Source organism: Chamaea fasciata, unplaced genomic scaffold (genome assembly GCF_029207755.1).
Source record: "Chamaea fasciata isolate MVZ Bird 193981 ecotype frontalis unplaced genomic scaffold, bChaFas1.0.hap1 SCAF_5, whole genome shotgun sequence".
Classification (NCBI taxonomy): domain Eukaryota; kingdom Metazoa; phylum Chordata; class Aves; order Passeriformes; family Sylviidae; genus Chamaea; species Chamaea fasciata.
In genome coordinates, this window is record NW_027094090.1 from 54,631,581 (window position 1) to 54,658,598 (window position 27,018).

The 27,018-nt window shown below is 41.0% G+C and overlaps 1 protein-coding gene across 1 annotated transcript in view; it reads left to right on the plus strand.

Annotated features, from left to right (window-relative positions):
* ITPR2 (inositol 1,4,5-trisphosphate receptor type 2) overlaps nucleotides 1–27,018 on the plus strand; it is a 248,333-nt gene that overhangs the window by 71,865 nt on the left and 149,450 nt on the right. Inside the window, exons 16-27 of the mRNA XM_066183751.1 lie at nucleotides 213–367; nucleotides 1,757–1,856; nucleotides 1,977–2,137; nucleotides 4,334–4,475; nucleotides 5,226–5,384; nucleotides 6,249–6,421; nucleotides 9,099–9,218; nucleotides 9,320–9,505; nucleotides 10,071–10,322; nucleotides 11,190–11,334; nucleotides 12,259–12,409; nucleotides 26,144–26,337. Coding sequence (XP_066039848.1) covers nucleotides 213–367; nucleotides 1,757–1,856; nucleotides 1,977–2,137; nucleotides 4,334–4,475; nucleotides 5,226–5,384; nucleotides 6,249–6,421; nucleotides 9,099–9,218; nucleotides 9,320–9,505; nucleotides 10,071–10,322; nucleotides 11,190–11,334; nucleotides 12,259–12,409; nucleotides 26,144–26,337 — 1,938 coding nt within the window. The remainder of the gene's footprint in view (nucleotides 1–212; nucleotides 368–1,756; nucleotides 1,857–1,976; nucleotides 2,138–4,333; nucleotides 4,476–5,225; nucleotides 5,385–6,248; nucleotides 6,422–9,098; nucleotides 9,219–9,319; nucleotides 9,506–10,070; nucleotides 10,323–11,189; nucleotides 11,335–12,258; nucleotides 12,410–26,143; nucleotides 26,338–27,018) is intronic.

Sequence of the window (27,018 nt, forward strand, 5' to 3'; positions counted from 1 at the left end):
CCCCATGGAGCAAAGTGCATCCTTTGTGTCACTCCAAAGCCAGTCATGATAGACACTTGCTAGAAGGTTAAAAAAAAAAAAAAAAGAAAAAGAAAAAAAAAAGAAAAAAAAAAAAGAAAAAAATCCAATTCAGATGTATTACTTGTCTGCAAGGTAATTGAAGAATTTCTAATGGGCCCTGATGCAAGCAAATAACCCTTGTGCCTAATCAGCAGAGAGACGGCGACCTTCCTGCTTCAAAGAAGAAACGCCAGGCAGGGGAGAAGATTATGTATACTTTGGTCTCTGTGCCACATGGAAATGATATCGCATCTCTCTTTGAACTGGATGCCACCACCCTTCAGAGAGCTGATTGCCTGGTTCCAAGGTAAAAGAAAAAAAAAAAAGGAAATGAAAAAAGGGCAAATAATAGTGCTGCATTGACAGGGTTTCTTCTTGGCTTTATGCTGGTGAGTAAAGGAGAAAAAAATCAAACATGAGCAAGTATTATCCTTCTGTTAAAATTTGAGGAGTGTTCATGGATAAATAAGGAATGTATAAAACATGATAATGCTGCTGTGATTGGGTAAAATAATTACAAGGATAAAACAAGTGACACTTAGAGAGAATCTGTGAAGAGAAAAAATAATAGTCTAAATATTGCACAGATCTGTGTGAGGATAGAATTGAGCTCTGTGCACTGTTTGAAAAAAATATACTTTTAATAGATTTAACTGAATGGTTCCCAAAAAAATAATGTGTTCGGTGAGCTGGGCTTCTGTTTCCCTGACAGATCATCATGCCACTGAGCACATTTGTTATTCAAATGTATTCAGCAAGTGGCTTCTTGGTTTTGATTGGCAATATTTGAAATTTTAGTTGTGTAGCATAGCTGAGATTGGTTAGATAAGTCACACGGTGTTGGTTGTGACTGAATGGGCTCACAGACACTTGGGGCTGGTTGTTATGAGGGTGGATTTTAAAGCTGGGTACCCACAAATACTGATGTAAGTGACTTTGAAGTGTGTTTGCTATGCTGAGTTCTGCCAGATAATTTGCTTACTTGAATACTCAAAAGCCCATCAGCGTGAAAGGGAGAGCGTGAATGGAGACTACAGTGAATATATTTCAAAAGTAAAATTCAGAGTTGAAATTGTAATTGATTTCTCAGCTCTGCTTTTTGATAATACCACAGATTATCATATGGAAAGAATTTAGAAGGATCTCATATCTGCTCTTTGTTCACTTGATTTTCAGTTGAGAACTGGTACTGTAAATGCTTGCTCTGGAACAAGGGTTTGCAGATCATAATGATGAAGCTGTGAAACCACGGTCAGCTTTACTTTCTGGCTTTTGTGCTATGACAGCTTAAAAGGGTTCGTTACTCTGCAGAAAAAAATAGTAAAAGAATTGGGTTTATTCATAAAATGTATTTCTGTTCAGATGGGATTTTATAACATCTTCCTTTTAGGTTTTTTTTTTTTTCTTTAAAGAATATTTTACTCCTAGACTTACATAAATACTTAAACCCAGCATTCTGCATAATCCAAGGTGCTGGCTGTTCTTGTTGCAGCTCTGCTCTGGGTGAGAAAGAAGGAGTCAAGGGAAAGGGGTACTGCAGTGTCTTTTAGGTCCACCTCCCCCTTTTATTGCAGTGTCTGGTGTGGCTCCTGCTCTCCAGCCTCATGCCACAGGCAGGTGTTGCAGGGCATCCCACTTGCCCACGTGGACTCCGGACTGATCTATCTCAGCTGCTGTTTGCTCTGTGCCCCTTTAGGAACTCCTATGTCCGACTGAGGCACTTGTGCACCAACACTTGGGTCACCAGCACCAGCATCCCGATAGACACTGAGGAAGAGAGGCCAGTGATGTTAAAGGTAAACAAAATCCCAAACTCATTCCTGAAGCTGTCTCACTTCCAACCTGTGACATGGGCGTAATAATTAGGATAAAGGTAAGAGAATTGCTCACCCACCTTAAACCAAAAACTATTGCAGATTGGGACGTGCCAAACCAAAGAGGACAAGGAAGCTTTTGCCATTGTGTCGGTTCCTCTGTCTGAGGTCAGAGACTTGGACTTTGCCAATGACGCCAACAAGGTTTTAGCATCAACTGTTAAAAAGCTGGAGAACGGAACTATAACCCAGAATGAAAGGAGGTTAGTGAGTTTTACTTTTTGCCCTGCTAAATTGGTGTTTGGTTACTCATGATAACAGTCATGGGTAGGTGATATCCACATGCACAGAGGCAACTGGGAGAGGACACTTCAATTCTGACAGTGCCAGCCTGGAGTTAGATTCCACCTCTGTTGGATCATCCGTGCTGTACCTCAAGCTGAGCTGTGTATCTCCTGTGTAATAGGAGGTTAAACAGCATTTCCCTAGCTCACTGGACATATAACTAAATGGGTAGTTCCGTGGGGAAATGTCTTTAGATTTCTTCGATAATCTGCTTCTGAGCTGTAATATGAGGGTGCATTGCATCTGATTCTCACGTACAGGAAAGCAGCACTGCAGGGCTCTTGGCTTGTGTGAAGTTCACCACACTGCAAATCTGTAAAAGCCTTGGAAGGAGGTCTCAGTGTGACTGAGAAGCTGCTCCAATAATCCCTTCGCTTTCTTATTTCTATTTTCCCCTGTTCTCTTTCTCTATTTTACATAATTTTGGTGTTTAGCCCTTGTATTCATCCCCATTTTGTCTGTGGCACTATTAGAATGTCAGCTCCTCACACTGTCCCCTGAATCAAGGGATTTTGTTGTACATTTGTTGTACATTGTAGCCAGATATATTCTGCTGCCTGTGATGTAGTTCACTATTTGTCTTTAGCTGCCTGTGGTTAAACTGAATATAAGACAGCATCTCTGACAGTGTGAATTCATAACTGTAATACATCATATGCAGTGCTTTTTTTCTGAAAATGTTAATTTTCGGTGATGAAACTGAATTTTTGCAGTCAGTTTCCAGTAGCAATTAGACCAGATGGTTTAATATCCTAACAGGCAGATTTTTAATGGCCTGGGTGTTGGGACTCAGCCTTGAAAACTGTGGGGCCATTTCATGATTGAGTTGACCCTGAGAGGGATAAAACAGTGTCCAGGTGGGATATCCCTGTATGAACCTTGTGTCACTGTCAGTAATATCAGGTCTTGAAGATGACAGATTGTTACAACAAATGTAAAACATTTTAGAGTTGTTTCACAATAGTGCCATTATTTGTTGTGATTTCCTTTGGATCCCCCCCCGCCCCCCACCCCAAACCATCTTTTTCGTGTCTTATCACCTTCTAGCATAGAGAAGTGGGAGTCCTAACAGTTTATTTCTCATTGCTCCATCCTACAGCTGCCTTTTCTAACCTTGTTTTGTGGGTGTGACACACACCTTGCTGTTTTCTACCAAGGGGCTGAGGCTTTTAGAGCTCACGCTCACTCAGAGGGTTTAGGTGAACAGCCCAGCTCACTTGTGGACAGTGGGAACTTTGTGTCTGGCTCCCACAGATAACTGAAAATCTCTTGGGAATCTTCCTGCCTTTTTCATAGCTGGCAGATTGGTTAGTTATAGACTAGACATTGTCCGAATTTTGGTGATGCTGAGTTTTTCATGTAAAAGATTGCTGGTGCTGTTAGAGATATTCTTTGAAATCTGTGGACATCTGTGTTTCTCACTGCATGCCTGGCAAGGTGTTAGTAACAAGGAGGCAACGATGACTTTTTTTTTTTCCCCATTTATAATCTGTCTTTTTGCATTTTCTGAAGGTGGGAGAGAAGGAATTACTACTACCTCTGTCATTTTTAGCACCTGCTTCTGAAAAATCTTTTTGTTTAGCAAAGAGTGAAACAAATACAGTTTCTTGGGTCAGTATATATAGGAAAACAGTTATATATGAATATATATATGAAAATGCATATATATGAAACAGTTTCATGGGTCAGTAGGGAAATTACCTAGTGGCAGAATGTTTTTATTCCTCTAGTGAGTCCATCATCTTGTTTCATGGACCCATGATAAAGCATAAAAATCCTTACTAGGCTCTGGAAGTTTCTTTTTACTGCTCCTGGGCCTTGAGGCCAGCTGGTATAGATTTTGGTTCTCTAAATACTGTGTATCAATCCAGCAGCCTGTATTTTTCTCTTGTCTTCCCTCTGGTTGTTGTTCAATGCCTTGGTAAACAGCCCTGTGATTGATTTAAGCTTCTGCTGAACCAAGGCTTGGAATCCTTAACTACATGTCAAACTTTGCAGTGATGGAAATTCCATTATGCCAGGTAAAGCTTGGCATAAATGTTATTTTCATTCTTAATGAATCCTAGCAAGTGTTGAGTGACTGTTTATAATAATGACTTGTCTATCCATTCTAGGTTTGTAACCAAACTACTGGAAGATCTAATTTTCTTTGTTGCTGATGTGCCCAATAACGGGCAAGAAGTTTTGGATGTGATCATTACCAAGCCAAACCGGGAACGACAGAAATTAATGAGGGAGCAAAATATACTGGCTCAGGTATGTCCTGCTGTGTTAATAACTTAATTAATACAATTAATAACTTAATTGTATTTACAAACAGATTGCAGGAGAGATTGATGTGAGAAAAAGTTATTTTTGGGTAACTTGGCTTGTGCCAAGTTGGGTTTGTATCTGCTTGGATTGGGTAGAAATGACACTACTTGGTCAAAGCTCATCTCTTGGTCCCTAAATCAGAGTAAGGCACTAGGGGCTGTAGAGGGCTCCTAATGTCATGTGATTCTGATAAGATTTAAGATCATATTGAGCAAATTGTTCACAAAATTTGAGACAAACATGGAACATGGTCCCAATCCTGCAAGTGTTCCCCACATAGTGCCCCTATGGAACTCTGACTTTGCTTGCATGAGGGCAAACTTTCAAGTAAATAAAATTAATGTCCTTTTTGAGACGTCAAGGGGAAAAAAATTAAAAGTAGGGGAAAAGGATGAAACTGGACAGCAGCCAGTTGTCCTCCATTTTTTTCATAATTAAATTATCCAAAGTTAAGACATGTAACTAAAACTGTTTGAAGCTGGGACTAGTAAAGAGAAAGCAATGTCAATCAACTCAGTGGGAAATGTGAAGCTAACCCCAAATGCATAAAGCTGTGATGTCTCAGATAGTCCTCGCTTATGTTTAGGCAAGGCTCTTGTGCTGATCCTGTCAGAGGACATTTCCATAGACTGCTGTAAGTTCAGCAGAAATCTGGGTTTAGTTTTCACTCTCAGTGATTTTGATTTTGAACAGATATTTGGCATCCTCAAAGCTCCTTTTAAGGACAAAGGTGAAGGATCGATGCTGAGACTTGAAGACCTGGGCGACCAGAGATATGCTCCCTACAAATACATGTTAAGGTTATGTTACAGAGTTCTAAGACACTCCCAACAGGACTATAGGAAGAACCAGGTCAGTGATATCGAGGATAATTTTCCTCCTGATTTCTATAATTATGTGTCCTGGGTTTGACATGGCTCTTTGCACTTACAAGTGGGATTCTGTGGAAATGGGGAAAGGCCTTTTTTTTGTTTGTGTAGCTTAGTAGTGTGTGAATTGAAAGTTCAACAATGAATATCACAAGTTCACTTTGTACTTTTGCAGGCTCAGACTGAGACTGGGGTTCACTGCTTCATTCATGAGCTTTCTGTTATTGAAAATTTGTTCTTGGAGCCTGCATTGTAAAGTGGGAAATCTGCAAAACTGTCTGTTTCTCTTGCTTAAATATTTGTAGAGGGATGGCAGTGAGTCAGAGAAGAGGTTGTTATATCAGGCAGCCTGATTTCCCGCTGCTGGAGACTCCCTGTGAGCAAGAGGTATTTCAGATCATGGACTAAAGGGACTGGAGATAAAAGCCTGAACTGCTGCGTGGCTTCTTTGTTTTCTTTCCAGTGTTTTACAGAAATATTTCTGTCCTGAACGGAGAGAAAAGGAGGAGGGAAGACTCAGGAAAAAAGCTTCTTAAACATTATAAAAACCTTTCAGTTTTTCCTTTAAAAAAAAAAAAAGAGGCTGCCATTTCTTGCATTTTGTATATATTTTCATGGATGCATTCCTTTGGTTTGTGAAAGAATAAGAAGAGTTAGTCATCCCCAAAATAGAATCTGTTTCTCACGGTATGTATTTGAGGTATTCAGAAGTTCTTTTGTTCAGGCCAGTTCAGAGAGGAAAGTTTTGAGCGTTATTTTGATTGCTAACTGAGCTGGATGCTTCTGGTTCTAAAAGAGAAAACATTACTGCTCAGCAGGTCATCATGGGAATTTTTCCTTTTTTCAGGAATATATTGCTAAGAACTTCTGCGTCATGCAGTCCCAGATTGGTTATGATATTCTGGCAGAAGACACCATCACAGCTTTGTTGCACAACAACAGAAAACTGCTAGAGAAACACATCACGGCTAAAGAAATAGAGACGTTTGTGAATTTACTCAGGAGAAATCGAGAGCCAAGGTTTGAAGTGGTCCATCTAGCATTTTTGCAGTAGCTGTGAATTGCATGCTACTCATTGCTTTGATGTCTCTTTCTCCCTGTTTTGACCTGGCAGACAAAAACCCCACCTGTACAGAAAATATTAGAAGTACCTGTAATTCTTGGAATTTAACTGTATTCACATTTTAAAACTAGAGCTTACTGAAAAGAGGGCTTGTACTTTACAGGACAACTTTGAAAATTTGGCCTCAGTTCTGATTGGGGCAAAGAGAAATGAAGAGAAAGTTTAATTTCTCCCAGCTCTGCAGCTCCTTTGTGAAACTGCCACTTGTGTTAGTTTCCCTACTTATAATCCTGGTGTAAATTATACACACATGTCCATTTTTCTAAGCTTTCGTTAATATCAGTTTTTCTGCAGGTTCTTATTCCAGGTCAGACCTAGAAAGGTGAAGATCCCATAAACCTGTTGTAGTGGTTTGAAAGCAAAACAAATGAGAGGCTCCAAGTCAGAGATACAATTTAATAGGAAGAAAGGAAAGAAAGTAAAATAAAATAGATGCAATAATACAAAAGACCACTGACAGAGTCAGAATACAACCTGAGCAGAGTGATGGAAGCAGTCCAGACGAGGTGGTCTTCCTGAAGCAGTGGTCTTGTAGCAAGGTCTGGTAGCTCTGGTCCTTTGGGAATCCAGTGGGTAAGGGCCCCCTTTACTGTCCCAAACCCCAGATTATATCCAGGTGAGAATGCTTGGTTCCTCCCCCTGGGCGGAGCATCTCACAATGGGATGATGGGTCATGCAGGGGGTCCTTGATGGCCCATTAAACAGAGATAGCTCCCGGAGGGAGTTATCCATGAGTCATGGGCAAGGCATTTGATGGGCCATTAACAGAAGATAACGGCCCAGAGGGAGGGGGTCTGGGAAAACACTGCCCCATCTGGATTCAACAGTTCATGAAGATGGTGATAGAATACTTTGTGCACATCCTATACCACAACTCAGGACACCTGTATCCTAGACCAGATTTTGTTCTAAATTAAAATTTCTGGCCTTGAACTTCACTCAGCTGATTTTTTTTTTTTCAAATAAGCTTCAGTTCAGAATATAAAAAAAAATGGATTTCTTTATTTTTAAATGGAAAAATCTCTTCATTATTGGATTTTCAGTTGTAAAATTAGCAAAGTAATACAAGTATAAGAAATTAATATACTGAAGGCCAAATATTGTCCTCTGTAATTGTGAATACCATTTTCCAGGTAGCCATTAAGGATATTGCTCAAGGCTTTGGTGCTTCACTGCCTCAATTATTTTCTATATGCCTGTTTTGCCTCACTCTGTAATTTCATTGCCTCTCCCATGCTCAGCTGGGTTGGTCTTGGTGAATATGAAGAGGAAATCACGAGATCAGCTCTGTCTCTGAGGGGTCTGTGTTTATTGAAAATTGTGCGTTACGTTTTCTTGTGGTGGAGGATGTAATAGAATTTATGCCATAACCACATCATGGAACTGCTGTGTATCCACTTCTTTGAGGAGTTCAGGAGCAATAAATGTTTCAAAATTTCCCCTTGCCAGATTGGTTAAAGTAAAGAACAGTAAAGACTTGATCTTGATACTGATTTTCATGGAGAGTCTTGTAGATTTTCACAGCACTGTTGTGGTGAGTGAGAATTGTGGCATTCTGCTCTAAAACACAAGCTACAAAATTAAAAACCTTCCTGAGTTTTGGCTCCAACCAGGTGACTTCCCCGGAATTCCATGCAATTATGTGCTGTTTGCTTAATTTTATTTTTGTGATTGCTATGCACTTTTAATTACCAGTTGCCACAAAGCTTCATTTCAGTTGTGGGTGGATTTTTTCCTAAGTCTACCCTAAAAATGCTATCTGTACTCGCCCACTACAGTTCCTAGACTTTAGTGGGAACTGTGGTCTGTGCTAGGGGTTCAAACTGTTGGATCCTTGGATGGCTGATAGCAGATGGTCAGAGTTTGTACCTGGATTTCTAAGGAAGCGGAATATATGATGTGTGTGTGTGCCGGCTCGCAGCTGCTCCCCCACCAGCTCTTGAGCACCTTGCTCAGTTTTAGCCATATTTGCTAGAGGAGTGGTGGTCTCAGAGATACTTAATTCCTATTAATATCGTGGAAAGTGGAAACTACATAGAAGGAAGAGACCCTTTTTATATTGCAGTGTGTCAAAGGCTGCAAAATATATTACTGTTACTGCACACACAGGAATCCCTGAAACGATATAAACCCAGGTACCTAATGAATGTCTCAGCTGTGAGGAAAGCCTCAGCCTGAACCTTGTTAAGCATCAGAAGACCTAAATTTGAGAGACAGATTCATAGGAAACTGATTTCCCTGCAAAGCTTTGTTCTTTCTGCTTTACATGGAATGACCTCTTTGAATGCAGAGTCCTATCTGCAGGTCCTGACAGCTCTGCACTCTTCTCTGGTAGTCCAGCATTCCCTGGCAGTGTTCAAGGCCAGGCTGGATGGTGCTTGGAGTAACCTGATCTAGTGAAAGATGTTGTGAGTGGCAAGAGTATGAACTGGCAAAGATCATATATTGATAAATATATCAATATATAAACAGAGTCCGTCTAGTCTACCCATCCTCTAGGGCTGAATGCTACTGCATTCCCCAGTAGTACTTTAAGTCTCATGTTCTGCTGCATCTGTGGGTTTTTGACTGCAGATTCTTGGATTATCTATCAGACCTGTGCGTATCTAACACCACAGCAATACCAGTAACTCAGGAACTCATCTGCAAGTTTATGCTGAGCCCAGGGAATGCTGACATTCTCATCCAGACCAAGTGAGTATCTGTAATCAGAACATGCCACCTTTTTGTTGTCTGCTCTCTTAAATTCCCAGCACTTTGCTTGTGGCTCCATTGTGACTGGTTTGTGTTTGCAGGCTGGTTTCAACCCAAATGGACAATCCCTTGGAATGCCCAGTCATATCGGATGACATTGATGAAGAGGAAGTGTGGCTTTACTGGATCGACAGCAACAAGGAGCCTCATGGAAAAGCCATCAGGCATCTGGCTCAGGAGGCAAAGGAGGGCACAAAAGCTGATTTAGAAGTTCTTACCTACTACAGGTAAAACTGCTTATTCAAGGGAAGAAAATGTAAACTCTCTGAAGACCCCCAGTGCTGTTCTTATCATTTGCCAATATGAAAAAAGGAAACCAGGTCATGCCAGAAACTGAGATAAAAAGTTCATTTCAAGTTTTGCTTGTGGGAGTCATCACAGTCTCTGCTGCCTATTTCAGGCAAATCTCGAATTTCCTTTGCTCATCACATCTCTTTGTGTGTCTTTTTTATTTTGTCTCTAACCTTCTGTTTATTGGGCTTTAATTTTAGGTTGTACTGCCCTGGAAGCAAGGCACGCTCTGAGGACAGAGTGTCCTGAGTGTCTTGAGGATTAGAGAAGAAATGGGATCACGGAATAATGTTTTTATGAAATTGAAACAACAATTGAACAAATAATTTTTAATGTCAAGTTGCTCCCTTGCTTAACAAAGTCACTCTTGTTATTTTTTTAGGATTTTTATCAGAAAGACTCACAACAGACTTGTAACATGAGATTCTGAGATGCGTTCTTTCATTTCCAACCGATTTCCTTGAATACCACGTTATTACCTTTTTTTTTTTTTTTAATAAGGTACCAACTGAACCTCTTTGCAAGAATGTGCCTGGACCGCCAGTATCTTGCCATCAACCAGATTTCTGCCCAGCTGTCAGTAGATTTGATCCTCAGGTGTATGTCTGATGAAAGCCTCCCCTATGACCTGCGGGCCTCCTTTTGCCGTCTGATGCTGCACATGCACGTGGACAGGGATCCCCAGGAGTCTGTGGTGCCTGTCAAGTATGCCAGATTGTGGACTGAAATTCCTACCAAGATCACGATTCATGAGTGAGTTGAAAGTGTTTCAAACTAGAGTACAAAAGCTCTTTGTATGGTTAGTCTCAGAACAAAATGGTTCTAGATGTCCAACGTCCACAAAACTTATGTGTGAAAAGGCATTTTGTTGCAGACCACGGAACTATTAATTATTTTTACTCTTGGGAACTTCTATGGGCAGCTTTCAGTCATTAAATATTTAAATTTTATTTTTCACTATGTTCTTTTATTGAACAAGCTGAGGAAGATGGAGTGGCCTTTCCTCAGACCTGCTGCACTCCAAGTAATCCAGTTGTGTCTCACATGGCAGGTTTGTTAGGCTGGAATTCAGTTTTATACCTCAAGTTCAACAGAAAGCCACAGCTGGAAACCCAGAATTAAGACACAGCTGCGTTCCAGAAACAGCTCACAGAGGCTTTGGCCTTCGCTTAGTAAAGTACTTAAGCATGTGTTAAATTTAATTTTAGAGAAAGGACCACTGATTTCAGTGGAAACCCTGTCTGGCTCCACCGATTTGATGGAGAAGCAGCAGTGGGATGCTCCCAGCCAGGAAGCATCTGGCTGGAGAGACAGAGGAGGAAGCACAGCAGTGCAGCAGGCAGTGTTGTTTCTGTTAATGACCTTGTTGAATTGCCACAGGAAGATTTTAAGAGTCCTATCTGCCACAAGAGTGGTATTATCCTGTCTATGTTCTTCCCGTTTGCTTCAAGCCTTCCTGGTACTGTTGGAGGGAAGGTTTGTACATCCACTTTCCTTATTTCCGAAGAGCTGAACTGAGTAATTTCAGAGCATCGTCATCAGTTTGTTTTTTCTTTAGTGACAGCTGATCCTGATATTAGAGATGTTTAATTTTCCTTCTTTCTGTGCCTTGTATTGTAGGTATGATTCCTTCACTGACTCTTCAAGGAATGAAATGAAGACAAAGTTTGCACTAACAATGGAATTTGTAGAAGAGTACTTGAAAGAAGTTGTGAATCAACCCTTTCCATTTGGAGACAAAGAGAAAAATAAACTTACATTTGAGGTACTTTTCAGCCATCTACATCCTACTTACAGTATTCCTCCTTTCAGATAAGTCGACATTGCTTCTTTCAAAATAAAGCCAGTTGCAGAATAAATGTAGGTGTAAAATAGCCTAAAGAAGCACCTGTTCCTAATTCCATTGTTCTTGGTGATGACTGGTACTGCAGAAAACAATATTCTTGTCTGCTGTGTTTTACCAACCTTTGTTTCCTTCTCCTGAGGTGGTTGCATTTCAGTGGAAGGGAGAGGGGATTTCTAGGGGGTGAATGGTGATTATTCTTGCTCTTTCTACATCAGTGAAATAACTTTTAAGGATTCTTCATTATAAGTGCTGTTTTCTGTATAGGGTATTACACTCAGTGAAACTCTCTGAATTACTTAATCCTGTGGTTTAAACATTGTTTGAAATTCCTGACAGAAACTTTACATAGTCCTAGATTTTCTAGGTTCAAATAGCAAAGAATAAAGGGGAAATGCTTACAGCTTTTATAGTTCTTCCTCTAGCCTACTTCTCTTTGTAGCTTTTGCCTCTGGTCACCTGACATCACCTCTGTGCAAACTTATCCCAGTCATCTTAGTCTTCTGCCAACTTCCATCTTCCCCAAAGCTTCTGCCTCTCTAAATAATTTCCCAGAGTCTTTCTTCTTGGTCTTATATGTTTTCACAGATGCAATTTTATGCTCTCAAGCCTTCCTAAATCTCACCTTGGTTTTGCTGTCTGCTATAACCTGACTGACCAATTGCTTTGTCTAATCCTGACAAACATTTAATGTCACTGGCCTTAGTCCAAAAATCAGTGGGAAGACTTGTGCTAGTTTGAATGCCCTCAAGATCTGGATCTCTGTGGAAGCTGCTGTGTGAAATGCAACCAAAACCCACAATGACTGTCTGTACTTCCTTCATTTTTAATTTCTTTTTCTCATAGGTGGTACATCTGGCTCGAAACCTCATATACTTTGGCTTTTATAGTTTTAGTGAGCTTCTCAGACTGACTCGGACACTGCTGGCAATTCTAGATATTGTTCAAGTTCCCATATCGTCATACTTCGAAAGGCTGAGCAAGTTTCAGGATGGAGGTGAGATGAGCAAAAAGGCTCTTATTCCAGTGGGTAATTAGCTTTTTAGGTTGGAAATAATTTATGGAAAAATCTCATTACTCTTTCAAGGTTCTGTATTTACACATCAGCCCACCTACAGGAATGCATTGCAGGGGACATTAAGATGATCAGCTAAAAAAGAGCCTTTTTGAACAGAGCTGCATCCTTCAAGACTTGTGGGTACTTCATTGGTGTTGCTGCTCCTTTGCTTGTTTGGAACTTTCAAATTTTGCTTTCAACCTCAGTGCCCCTTGCTCTGAACATCCTGAGGGAGTTCAAACAGCATTTGCCTGGGCACAGGGATTGTGGTGGCTCATCTATGGTACAGCTGATTGTTAATCTTCTTAGCACTTCACTGAAAGGGAGAATGAGATGAATCTGGTCCCACAATGGCAGAAGTACCCAATGGAAGTCCAGAGGATGCCATCCTCTGCCTGTGTTTGTCAGCTTGGAATATTCTTTTTTGAACCCAGACCCCAATGCCTCTCTGACAGCCCTAGGACTATTCTGTATGTCCTACTGCCTTCCCTACCATGGTTTAAAACTGGGTTGAAGAATGAGCATGCCAGGAAGGTGCTGAAACACAGCAGTTTAGTTTTCCTGTGTGAGTGGAAGAGAGATGCGACAGTTGTGTGGGCTGAGGGTCCAGAAGACCGACTGATGGCGAATTCTGTTTTAATATGTAGCTGCTGTTGCCAGCCAGCTGGCTCACAGCACCAAAATGGATGAGCTGTCTTGTTGGAAACAATTATTTTGTGTTTCCTCTGGGAGGCCTTTTCCCAGCCTTGAGTTTTTCTAATCATCATTTTGCTCAGTCACTCCCACAGATGCCCTGCAGGAGTGTGCTGTTCTTCCCAACTTTTTTCTTCTTTGAGGTGCATACACTCTGGAGAGGTGTAGACTGTCATTGTTATCTCTGAACCAAGAAGTCATATGCTTGGTTCTCTTGATCTTCTCTCCATCACTGCCAGCAGACTTTACTGAAACCCTCTGGAAGTCTTTCCTGCAATGCAGTGCACACCAAGTCATGCTGTAGCTGGCTGCAGTCCCTCCTCAGCACTAGAGAAAAGACTGTAAGCCCAGATACTTGGAATTATGTTTTCCTTTTTTTGTCCCTGAAAGACTGCATTGCAGACTCTCTTCTTAAATGGCTCTGGACACAGTTTGATTCTAGACACAATCTTGGCATATTGGCAACATGGGACCTGCAGATGTGGTTCTTCTGCTTAATTCTCACTCTGCCCAAGCCTTTAATCCTGATTATATATCTCGTTCAGCGTTTTTACTCACATTCATTACCCATAAAATCATATTTCGTCCTTAATTTCCTCTTATTTCTGTCAAAGGGTTTCCTTTCAAGCTATGTAAGAGTGGAAGGAACCACCCATCAAGTGCAAACAGACCTGCTCTCACTTATATGAATTTCCTTAGCAATTCCATGCAAATCAGTGAATCTGCTTTGAAAAAAAATGAGTGTGAAGGAATGCTGCAAATGGAAGCTCAGTAGCCTTTTTAGAAATGCTCAGCCATGTACTGGAGCCTTGTTGGAAATTTTTTTTTGACAGAAACCTGTTTTTGTCTCATGTTCTTTCAGCAAAAAAGGCACAGAACAAAAGTGTGATTTTTTTTTTTTTTTATTATCTTCAACCTTTGTACAGATTATTTAAATTTCTTTCCTGCTGTAGCTGTCTCCATGGCTGTTTACCTTCAAACACTAACCAGTTCAGGTCAGGATATGACAATCCACCGATATTCTTTGGGTAGTTACCTGTGGCTGGTTGGGTTTGTTTGATTGGGGTTTTTCCCCTTTTTCTACTAACTCTATGTCTAGAAAGCCCATTGCTTTGGAGAGGTTTTTCTGCTGGTGCAGACTGTTGTCAGTCCTGTCTGCAATCTTACAGGAGTCTGGAGATATTGACTGAGCTGTCTAGTCTTAAAAACAGGCATTGAAACTTTGCTGTGGTGACATAAGGTGTCTTTATCTAGAAACAGCTGTAAGACTTCCTGGAGAGGCCTTCTACAGTCTTGCTGAAAGAAAAGGATGTCTTTGGATGGTCAGATCGTTTCTTCAACTTCCCTTTTCTTTTCTGATTGAGAAGCTATAAACCACATAAACTGTGCCTTCACTTTGCATTTGAGACAGAATGATCCTGAATATGTAACTTCTGTGTCCAAACATCTTGCCTTTCCTCCTGCTTTCCCTGGAGGTGCAAACTTACCTGACCATGAGCTATAAAGATCCATGTGTCACAAGGATGACATTTAAGCAGTTTAACAACTCCTATTCACTATTTTTGAGCACCCAGCTCATAGAACTTCATGTTCAAAGGACATACTTCATGTCTGAAAATCACGTGAGTCAAGCAAAATGGGGGAGCAGTTTTCCTTAAGGAGAACCACACAAGAATCAACCAGCATCACATTAGTTGCACATTGCACCACTGAGGGGTGGTGCAGGGCTGGAACTTCTGGGCCTCTGCATGTGTTGGACTGTAGATGATCCCAAGGGTGAGTCCAGAAGTACAGGTGTTCCCCTAGGTCCTGTGGAGTCAGGATCCACCTTGCCCAGGATTTACTAGGGATCCTGAGGAACGAACAGGCAGGCATAGAAATTGGTCTTGGGAATTTTTTGAAGATCTCCCCTCACTCTGAGAGTAAGGACTGTTCACCATGCAAAGCTGTAGGTATACATTGGTTTTCAATTTTACGGTAATTATAAGATTGTACACCAGAGGTTTCCCTTTCCTTTTTACACAGATACCCTCTCTTATAAAACTGTGTTGCTCAGAACATGGTAATTGTTTTATTAGTTACCTGTTCTGGATTTTTATTCTCTCTTTTAATTTATGATACTGGTCTCTTAGGCTATTAAAAAGGATTAAAGTAGAAATTATCTCAGTCTGGGCTCTTTTAGATTTTGGAAAATGTGATGGAAATTTCAAAAATCAGAATGGTGTGTTGATTTTTTTCCAGCAAATATTTTCTTACTCATAACTTCCGTAAAATACAGACAGATGGATTATTCCCTGCCCTCTTTCAGGGTGCTGGGAGCCCTCTCTCCAGTCAGGTAGGGGTGAGGGTGAGTTCTTGGCTTTAGAGGAAGTTAGATTCCACTCTCCCATATCTCTCCAGACTGCAGCATCCTCTCTGGCAGCTCCAATACTTATAACAGTCATACCAAGCCTTTGCAGAATATTGCAGGTAGGTGTCCCTCCAACACATTATTACTCTAGGGATGTGCAGGTTAACATAGCTCCTTTTTAAAGAAAAAAAAGCTGCCCTGAGTTGCAAAAATCATTACACTGATGTTCGTTAAACAAACAAACAAACAATCAAAAAGATATGATTATTTCTGTTGTGATTTTTGTGTATATGTTGTGGATGTATGGAAATTTAAATTTTTGGAGTTTATAGAAGTTATGGGGCTTTGTTTGGGTTTTTATGTTTGTTGGTTGTGTGTTTTTTTAAAAAAACTTCCATCAGGAATCACAAATGTCTAGGCATAAGCTTTAATTCATGTATTTCATGAATTTCATGTATTTCATTCCTTGAGCTTAGGGCTTTGAAGTGTAGCTCTAAACTCCAGTTTTGACAAACACTGAAAGCCAGTCATGGTGCCTGAGACTGACAGTTTATTGGTATAAACAAATATGTTTAAATTTTACCAAGCATTAGGGGCGTGATCTTGTAAATCTTTTGTAGAAAAAGTGCTACTGAATACCAGTTTAGGTTCTGTATATTTTAATTTTCATCACTGTTTAAGTGTAAACTTGCATAGATTGATAGTAAATCTATTTTTAACAACAAGATTTTGTCAATAGTTAGGCCAATTCAGAAAAGCAGTTATTTTCAGGTTCTAAGAAAAATGACTTGAAAAGATGTTTGCCCAAATGGATAAGTCATGTAATTCCTATTCCACAGCTGGAGGAGATAGAAGGTAGCATCTCTGTAGAAGTTAAGAATTCTGGTCAGGAACTATGTATATTACATGATAGGTTTTGTATTTTAGTTTTCTTAAAATGTATTGATTTCTATGGGAAAATCAGTGCTGAGTAAATCTGGGGACAGGTAGGTTAAGCTGCCTGACTTCCACTGACTTGTTCCATGTCAGTAGCAACAAAAGCTTCCAACATCTGATTCTGGTAATGCGAAGTTGTTGGGAACTGGTGATCTGGATTCCTGATTGGTTTGACATTCCACATTGTGAAAAATGTAGTCAGGATTTTAGGAAATATATTAATGATAGGTGGAAGAATGTGGTGAGTCTTGGCTGTGGAAGGCTTTCCTGGATGTGTGCACCTCTGAATTGAAAGAACCAAATTTTCAACCAGCAGTCTTGAGTCTTCTTCCCTGTTTAATATTTATTTCTTGAGTACACCCACTTACTTCAGTAAAACTACTTGTTAAGTAAGGAATTATATATGACAAGTGTTGAACTGTTGAGGCAAATCTGCAACATCGGATGTATTTTTAGGCTTAGTGGAAGTTGCATGAAGACTTAATTAACCTTTTACCTTAAGAAGTCCTTTTCCCTCCTTTGCTTAAATTTGGAGCCACCTTGGTGGCTGAGGTAGTCCTTGATGTTTTCTGCGGGTTTCTGTGCCTTGGTTTGGCAAAGATTCTAAAAACACAGAATCATAGCATGGCTTGGGTTGGAGGAGACCTTGAAGATCATCTCATTCAAACTCCCTGCCATGTGCAGGGACATCTTCCACTATCCCAGGTTGCTCAGAGCCACATCCAACCCAGCCTTGGACACTTCCAGGGATAGGGCAGCCACAGCTTCTCTGGGTAACCTGTTCCAGGGCCTCCCCACCCTCACAGGGAACAATTTCTTCCTGATATCCAACCTAAACCTACTCTTGTCAGTGTGAAGCTATTCCCCCTTGTCCTGTTGATCCTTATGTTATTGTAAATGTTAAGCCTTACTTCCTCTAGAAAGCTTAATTTTGATGCCACTGTCAGATATTTTAACCAGAATGTGCATGTAATTTTCATGTGTGACCTTATTTCATGAAGACAGATTGGAGAAAGCTGGCTAAGAAACATTTATGAGACAAGATCCTGTAAAAAGTAAGGATGTATATTTTTGGAAATGCTTCTTATCTAGATTGCACCCTAAAAATGAATTGACTTGAAAATCTTGCAACCAATTTCTTTTTTTGTTTCAGTCAGTGTGTCTTAAATTTGATTTATTTTTGTGGATATTTGAAGCTATTTTCTGTTTATTTTTTTTTTTTTTTTTTCCTTTTAGATTCTGAAAAAAAAAATATATGGGTTATACAAAATATACTACCTGTATCCTAAAGAGGCATTTTTTTTCTTAAGGAGAAAATGAGGATTTCATTTAGTGGTGCTGTCATTCTGGCACCTTTCAAGAACATTATAATCTCTTGCAGTTTTAATTAAAAGGTAAAGTCATTGCTTTCCTAGTAAGTGCACCCTGCTGTATCATTCCAGAGTAAGGAGCCAATCTGCTTTGTTCAATACTGCTAATTTATTCTCTGTGAATTAAAATGCACATCCTTCTCTAGGTGCTATTTGCTATTTCAAATAGCTGATTTTAGTCGAACCATGCAACTACAGCATATGTCAATCTGAAAGAGGAAACAACATGGTAGTAGCAGCAGGTAAGCTACACATTTACCATGCAGCTCAGTGCTGTTTAGTTACTGTTGTTTGGGAATGAGAATAATGGCATGCCAGGAAACATATCCTTGAATTTGAACTCCATATATCTTGGGATGCAGTTCACAGTGCTGGGCACCAGCTGAAAAAGCCCTCAGTGGTACAAACCTGGGTTATCTGCAGAGTGTGTCTGTCCATCTGGAGCTCTACAGTTTTCCTGAGCCAGTGTCCATTGACATCAGTGGGAGTCTTTTGGTTTCCTTTGCTCAGTCTTTTTGAAAAAACAGGTTTCAAAAACTGCCTATAATAAGCTTAAATTGCTCCCACCTCTGTGATTCTCACATTAAATGTGTTGCCCACAACTGCCTAAGGAGATGCCTCTTTTTACCTGTTCAAACTGTGGTCAGATATCCCAGCTGCTTCATTTTGTGCCTGGGTCTGTATCTTGGTGGTGTGCTCCTCCTGCAGACTGAAGGGACACGAGATTCCATCCTGCCAGGAGGCAGAGCAGGGGAGGTCTCACCTTCTCCTGGAGTCTTCAGTGCTGGTGACGTCTGCTCCTCCTTTCTGCACAGGAGTTCTTGTGTTTCTGTGTGTCAGGGGACTCTTGTCCAGACTTCTGTCACTGTGACACAGCCCAGGAGCCTCCTCAGCTCCAGCTCCAGCTGGGTCACGTTTTCTTCCAGCCCTTTTGGCTGCAAGTAGAAGTGTACTGACTGGAAGCACCAGTGAGGCCACTGAGGGTTGAGAACAAGGCTGCACCTGCCTTTTCTGTGGTCCCTATGGGTCTTCTGCGTCCAAGAAGGACCAGATTTCATCCAAGATTATTAGAAATTATTCCACTGTTTCTCAGCCCTGCATCTCTGTCTGTTACCTGCCCTTTTGTCTACCTAACAATTTGCAGTATCATCTTTGAGGCATACTTTGATTAGCAGGGCTAATGAGGCAGTGGCTGCCTGGCAGACTGGAGTAATAATTTATACCAGCAGTTTACTAGAAAAGAAAGGCTACAAGAGGAAAAAGGAAAGTTAACTGTGTTAGTCACAGATATCTACAGAGAAGAAACTGGTGTTCAGTGCAGAGTATTGCCAGACCAAAGGGTAGGTCAGTCTGAGAGCTTAATTCTGTGGTGTGAACCATTTCTCTTTCCTCTTTACTCTTTCCCTCATTGTAAGACCTGTGCGTTAATGGGATTCTAGAGACCATTGCTCTTCTAGGAATCAATATCTGTCTTACAGATGTAACTCAGCTAGGAGGCTTGATTCCCATGGTGCTTTTTACCCTCAAGGCCAGCATGCTGATATATGTAATTTTTCCTTGGACTAATGTCCGTGGCATGAAAGCCATGCTTGACACTGCTTTGCGGTTCTGGGGATAGGCAAAAAGCCCAGAACCTGCAGAATGTCAGGAGAAGGTGGAGTTGGCTGGAGTTTCAACATAGCTGGGCAGCTGAGAGTTTGTATATAAAAAAAAGGAGGGTTTGGGGATATGTTGTGAGGAAGTGGAGGCTGGAGAGGCCAGATTCACTCAGGGGCTGGGTAGCAAATGGCATATTGTAAATTTTTGCCTTTTTTGCCTCATTACTTCTGAGGACTATAAAATATGGAAGTGATACCTCACCATGTGTCCTTAATGCCAGGCATTAGGTTTTCTGCAAGCCTCACCTGAGGTAAGCTTGTTATTGAGCAATGAAAAATGGTTTAATGAAGACATAAAGTGTGATTCTTGGCCTGTTTATGGTAGGTTCTGAAGTCTTTATGAACAAATTCTGTAGAAAACCTGTAAAAATTAATACCTCTTCCACAAACAGAGCTGTAAGGCTTTAATGCTTCTAGCAAATAATATACAGCTCTAAAGAGTTTGAAATAAAATGTGTCCCTTTAGGTAGTGAAGTGTCGTTATTATACGTCCTTAAAATGGCTGTAACTTTTCATGCAGAAAAATTAAATTGCATGAAGCAATGTAGCCAAATCAGCAAAGAAATTTAGAGCTAAAGATGCCATTGGATTCTTAATCTTGCCCTTGGTATTTAGACACTGCTGCACACATGGTTCTCCGAGGACTGGTGGCGTTGTGTGCTTTAGGATGGCACTGAAACTTTATTTGGGAAGCTTTTGGTGGAGCAACAGTGTAAATCTCTCTGAAATCCCCAAAGCTAAGGATATTTGGAGTTCTGCTGTTAGGAATACTGCCTAAAACCTGGTTGAATGCACCTGCACTGACACATGGGATGAGACAAGGTCCTGTGTTCTGGTTTTGGCTGAAGTGTCAGTGTCCTAATCAAAAGCATGCTCAGGTTTGATGACATCAGAGAGTTATTTCTATAACTTAATAGCTACATAGACCATGTGAGAATTGTCATATTTTTGTAAAGCTTTCCATTTCTTCATCCTGCCTTCTCTTTTTTTTTGTAAGCCAGATTGAATAATATATTTGATTTTTCTGGGCAAGTTAATGAAAGTTGTTGGGGTACTGGATGCACATTCATTTGTCTTTTCTGGTCATAAACAGATTTCCTGAAAATCTGATCAGATCTTTCAGTACCTGAAGGGAACCTGCAAGAAAAATGGGGAGGGACTATTTCCTCCAAGGGCATGAAGTGACAGGACAAGGAGAATGGCTTCAGACTGAAAGAGAGGAGGTTTAGATGGGATATTAGGAAGAAATATTTTCCTGTGAGGGTGGTGAGGCCTGGCACAGGTTGCCCAGAGAAGATGTGGCTGCCTCCTCCCCGGAATTGTGCAAGGCAAAGCTGGATAGAGCTCTGACAAACCTGGTGGAAGGTGTCCCTTTCCATGGCAAAGGGGTTGGAACTGGGTGGTCTTTAATGTCCCTTCCAACCCAAACCAGTCTATGATTCTATGTGGCAGCTCCCATTTAGGTATTTAGTTTCCAGAAGCATCAAGCATCCAACTGGTCCAGTTCCTAATGAAAGCTGCTGGGTGTTAAAATCCAGCCCATTTGAAAATATGGGCACGTGTAAAATTTCTGTGTTAGGGAGATGAGCACTGTGGGAAACTGTTCAAGTTAAATATAGCTGAGCAGTTTTGAAAACTGAGTCCTAGGAATCCATCTTTCATCTCTCTATGTTGAGGAAGACTGAACAGTGATGATAGAGCAGGCTTTGTCCCCCCCGTGGGAACTAGGGATCAGATCAGGTATCTGTAGGTAATTTTTAAATAAACAAGGCTGCATATTGGTTCCCTGGCATCTTGGGGATTTCTGTGGAGCAAAGGACTGCTGGCTCTAAGGGTATCTGCCAACCTTTGAGGCTTCCACTGACTATTCACTCTCAGCTTCTGCATGGTTCTCTGCACTGCGTGTGAAATATCCAAAATTCTGTGGGTCCTGAAGAGCAAATTGAGGATGCTTGATAGCAATGGGCTGGGAACAATTGGAAGAAAAGGCACGAATTGCCAGCTGCCTCTGACAGTTGTTTTTCTTACTGAATATGGTATTTTGTCACTTATCATCCATACTGTATTGCATAGCAGATTGTTGTTTACTTTTATATTCTGCTTTTAGAATTTTTGCAACCAGTAAATGACTTATCAAGAAAATATGTTTATGTGGAAAATGAAGTGTCAAATTATCCAGTGTTTCGATTACTTGGGTGGTTGTTATTTTTTTCCCATAATTGACTCCTCTGAAAAGCCTTTCTTCTCAGAGAGGCCGCTGTGTTGTCAATCGTGCCAAATTGTATGAGATTATGTGCTACAGTTTTGTGACAGAAACTGATACTCATTAGGAAGTTGTGATCACTGTAATAAAAAGTAATGAAAAGGAGATGCACAGTTGTCTATTCAAAACATGACAAGCATTCTCTTCTTTCCTCTTCTTTCAGTGTCTGTCAATCTGCAGCTCCTTTAAATTACCACTTGTGCATAGTGAATTCACTCTTCCATTGACTAATCTTGTTGAGACTGTACATTCAGTAGGAGACATTTCTAATGGGTCCACTGCCTGTGGAAGGCTTTTGGCATCTGACTTGTCTTGGCAGAGGGAGGAACAGAGAAGAAGGGAAAACTGGAAAAAAAATTCAAGGAGATTTCCTTGCTTTCTTTTCCTCTGTTGGTCAGTCATGGCTCTGCGCAGTTCTGCAGCAGTTTGCTGTGGAGAGAAGTGGTTGGTTGCACACATTAGCACCTCACAACATTGCAAGGACTGTTCTCTCCCTGCCACGCTTCACAGCCATATATAAATGTTAGTACCTTGACCTTAAAGAAAACAGCCAAAGATGAGGTCAGGAGGTTAAGGGTGGCAGTACCATATGGAGGCACAGCTCAGGCTTCTCTTCACTTATCTCTAGCAAAGTGCACATAAATGTAATCAGGGTTCACATCTACTTGCTCTCTCTCCTGATTTATCTCAGTTAACTAGCTGAGGCAGTGAGTTAATTTTTCCTTGGTCATTGGTATTCAGGAAGCACTTTGGAGATGTGACTAAGATCAGAGCTCCCTTATTTTAGTCATTGTGTGCACCATGTGCTAAGAACTTAAATCTCTTTTATTGAGCCAGTGTATTTTGTCTTGCATTGTTGCAGGCTTAGCTGACAGAGGGGCAGTCCCTCTTTAAGCTGCAGTAACCTTCCTGCATGCCTTACCTCAAGGAAGCACACCCTTCCCTGCTGGGATAACTGTGTTCAGGCAAGACTGCTGCTGGCCCCTCGTGCTTGCGACTGACAGATTTTAATCCATGCTTAACATGGTCCAGGCTTCCAAGGCTGGACAGACAACGCTGAGCATCACCAGTGCTGATTACTGGGGGATCTTTTGGAAGAGAAGCTGCTGCCCACTCCTTATGTACATGAAAGTTCTCCATGGCTTCTTTCACTAAGTAGAGCAGCTCCTCTCAGTCTTGACACACATCAGCTGCTTCACTGCCATCCCTGAATGTGCTGCCTGACTGCTGTCTGCCCCTTGGAGACGGCTGCATTTCATCAGCACCCTTAAAAACATAGTTGGTGAAATGCTTTTATTGAAAAGAAATGCTGAATTGCTCCAGTTGCTGCAGCATTTGAACTCTGGGAATGTTCTCTTCAAGCCTGCTCTGAATTAACTGAAAATTATAGTCAGCATCAGGCAGTTGGTTAAAAAGTTCTCCAAGATGACACCTTGTCTCCCTGCTGTTATTGACAGAAATAATGCAGTATTGAATCACTACCCATTTTAGCTGTAAATACTGAACTGGATTAAGTAGACTTTTCGCTTACTAAAATCCTTTCCTATGCATTAATGAAATGCTGTTTGAAATGGCAGGGATAATAAGTACTACCTTAATCCTCCTTCACTTTCCTACCTTTATCTTTTGAGATCAGTTGCATTAAGGTCAATAGTGGAGGAATGCTGTGGACAGAGCATTATCCTTATTACTGATGCTGTTGGGAAGAAGCTTCATAGCTGCCTCTCACTGGTTTGTGCCACCTTTGACCACTCATGTTCTGTGGGTAACAGGAAAGGACAGCAGTCACCTCATTTCTTTTTATTCCTAGATGGTTTTCTAGGCTCCAGTATCATTGGCTGAGTGCCGCAGAGTCTTTCCTATTGCAGGTCTCTCACTGTCCTTCCTAGAGGTGGAAAAAGTGGTCTACTCATTTATGGAGGTCATCCTGAAATGCAGAGACAGTGACTAATTCCTTTTTCACAGAAGGAATTGAATCCCAGTCCCTGCTGTGCCCTTGCTGCACCCCAGTAATAAGCTGAGAAATAAGCAAGATATGGTCTGGGCAAAATCCCAGCTTTCTTTCTCCAGGAACATGAGGTCCATCCAAGATGCTGTCTGAAATCTTGTCCAAAAGACTCTAACTAACTTTTTTGTTAGCTTTACACCGAGTAGATTTCAGTCTTTAAGGCTGAGTAGGGACTTTTCAAGATGAAGGCGAGTTCTTCTTCCTCATTTGGGACAAACTGCAGTTGTATCTTGTTTTGGAGAAGAATATCTACTGGACTTGTCTAAGACCTAAGTGGTTTCCTTATCATTAACCCCATTGACTGAAGTTTGTTTTTAAAGAATTCCTGAGCTTTCCAAATGCCCTCTCTTTTTATTTCCCTCTGCACAAACGAGCAAAAGGGATTTCGAAACAATGTTGGGAGAGATGATGATGACTTCTCAACTGAGCTGTGTGGCAGGGGTATTGCAGGCCATGATGCAGCTGCCCAAGCTACAGGTCTTGTTGTGGGCTTATCTGCCAGCATTAGGACTGAATGAAATGGATTTCATTTACTTCATTCTTTGAAGATGAAGAAATTGGAAAATGTTGCTTTAACTGGAGGTACTTTAAGGGTTGAAGGTCCTCCATGTAGTAATGTAGCTTTGCACAGGTACACTGAGCGGTGGTCAATACAAATACTTGTTTAGCATGCTGGGAGAAAGGGGTTGGGGAGTGGGAGAGAGATATCCATCCCATGTTATTCCCACACTGTTTTACCTGATTTGAAAGGAAAACACACCATTTTCATTTTGTGTCATGAGGGGTATTAGTGATGGTTTTATTTGCTTTATGCCTGTGTAAGCAGTTAGAACTTTCTGTGCCTGCCTAATGTGAGGTTCCAGCCCACAGTTTGACTTCTAGGTTTTTTCCCTAACATCATGCAAAATCAGAAGCACATTTTTTCCCCTTGCTTTTGTAGGGACTTGAAGTGTTATTTTCAAAAGACTGATTCAGAGTGATAGCACACCAGACCAGATGCTGAATGGGACCTCAAACCTGACACTAATCTGCCTCATTCACTTTGAAAAAGCACCCTCTTTGTGTGTTTCCCTTTTAAAGTCAGGGCTAAAGGCATCCTCTTTCCATACACATTGTAGTTGAGCTATATGGATTGAAGAAAGAATGGAATAAGAGGAGGATTTTGCCAACAAAATAAAATCCAGCCTTGGCTTTTTACAGCAGATTATCTGGGAAGAGGGTTTCTTCAGTGTGAGTGAAGCTTGGCCATGGCATGGTGATTAAAGTGTACTAAAGGACAGACTAGAACTATTCAGGCTTCTCTCAGCAAAGCTATATTTCCTCAGTCTTTTCTTTGCCTTTAGTGTAGCCTAGGTCCTGGCACTCTTCCTGTGAAGAGATGCTGTCATTCCTTTCCTTTCCTCCATTCATTCCTCTCTGCTTTGCAAGAAAGGAAACTAATTCATGTAGGTAGGTAGCAAGATATTTTCACTTTCTTGTCCCACCTTTGCAAGGAAGTCACTGATTCACTGAGATGCTTTTCCCATCAAAATTCACTATAAAGACCAGAATAATCTGTGGGAGCAGATGGTATTTCTCGGTAAATTTTGCAGTGCACCATTGCAACCTGGATAAAGGTTTTACCACATAAGTGTAAAGTAATTTTTTCCCTCATGAATAACTTACAAAAGACACTGTAATTATAGATACTGGTTTGACCTTCGGGACAGCCTTCAAGCCTGGCCTTCTCCTGGGACTTTTTTTTGAAGGGGGGATGGTTGGCTGATTGTGTGAGTTGGGTTTGGGTTGTGGCCTGTCATTTGAACCACACAAAGAGATTAATCAGACTGGCACAACCTCATCTCTTTACTCTCTTTCAATGTGATATATAAAACTCCTCCCATGTGTCTCCAAATTCCAGCAATACATGTTACTAATAAAATGCCAATAAAAGTTTTTAATGGTAAACATAGTCAGGTACTGGAATTGCTTGCCTGGGGATGCTCTGTAATACTGGATATACAACACTCAGTTTGCAAATATTCTTAAAAATAGGTTAAACAAACCTCTTTAAGAAATTATCTTAGATGTGGATAATATACCTTCAGGCAAAGGAATGGGTGAGATTTCTTTAGTTCTGCTTTTTAGCATTTGTTGTGCATGTTAACAGAACTCTGGAAATATTTTGGCATTTTTACCATCTGTTGACCTGTAAGAAATGATATCTTGGAAAATCAGCACAGAAAATTTTTGCCTAATTGGGTAATTTGAATGAACTCAGGAACTGAGGGCTTCTTTTTCAATATGCCTCTTGAGACTGGAAAGGGGTTTGGCAACACGGGTGTATGTGTAATATATAGTATTGAAAATGTGCTTTAGTCCTAGGAAATACATTGGTGTTTTTGTTTAATGCACAGGGAACAACGTCATGAGGACCATCCATGGGGTAGGAGAGATGATGACCCAAATGGTTCTGAGCAGAGGGTCTGTATTTCCCATCAGTACCCCTGACATACAGCCAAGCATTCACCCAAGCAAGCAAGCCAGCACTGCAGACAGCGAAGATGTGATTGTAATGGACACCAAACTGAAAATCATTGAGATTTTGCAGGTAATAATGAGGGGTGGCATATTACATAGCAGTCATTTCATGGTTCTTTACTCACATAATTGCCAGTTCTGTTACCTACATTTCTTACTATTCACTGGGCTGCTCATTGTAGAAATAACTCCTTGATATGAGGAAGGGTACTCCTCTGTGTGAACAACTGTACTGTTGTGGTCCTCACCTGTTGTACCAACTTCACCTATGAAGGAACAGGATTTTGTTTTGCAGAAACTTTCACACTGTAACTGCAAGGACAGAATTTGTCATTTAATCTGCCTCACTAATGTTTCCTGAAGACAGCGTGTCTGTTTCTAGTTTCTTTTGCACTCATTTTGATTTAAGCATTTGACTCCTCTGTTGCAGTAGTTGGATGAAGGGCCCTGGCCCCACTGAGGTTGTGCGAGGCTGCGCACTTTTGTGCTGCATTTAATGCATTTCAGATTTCCACTCTTGGGCTGAGAACAGTCTGTGGGCTGCTGTGATTTCTCCCAGCTGACCTGACAGGCTGTGTGACACCAGCCTGCTTCCTGAGATGCAGTTTTCACTTTGTGCTGTGAAGTGGCACACACTTGCCCTGTGTATCAAATCCCAGTTTCTGCAATGCTAAGGTCCTGAAGGAATGTTTCAATGTTTTCTATAAATTCTCTGCATTTGTTGGTACCAGTGTCACTTTTGAAAGATTCC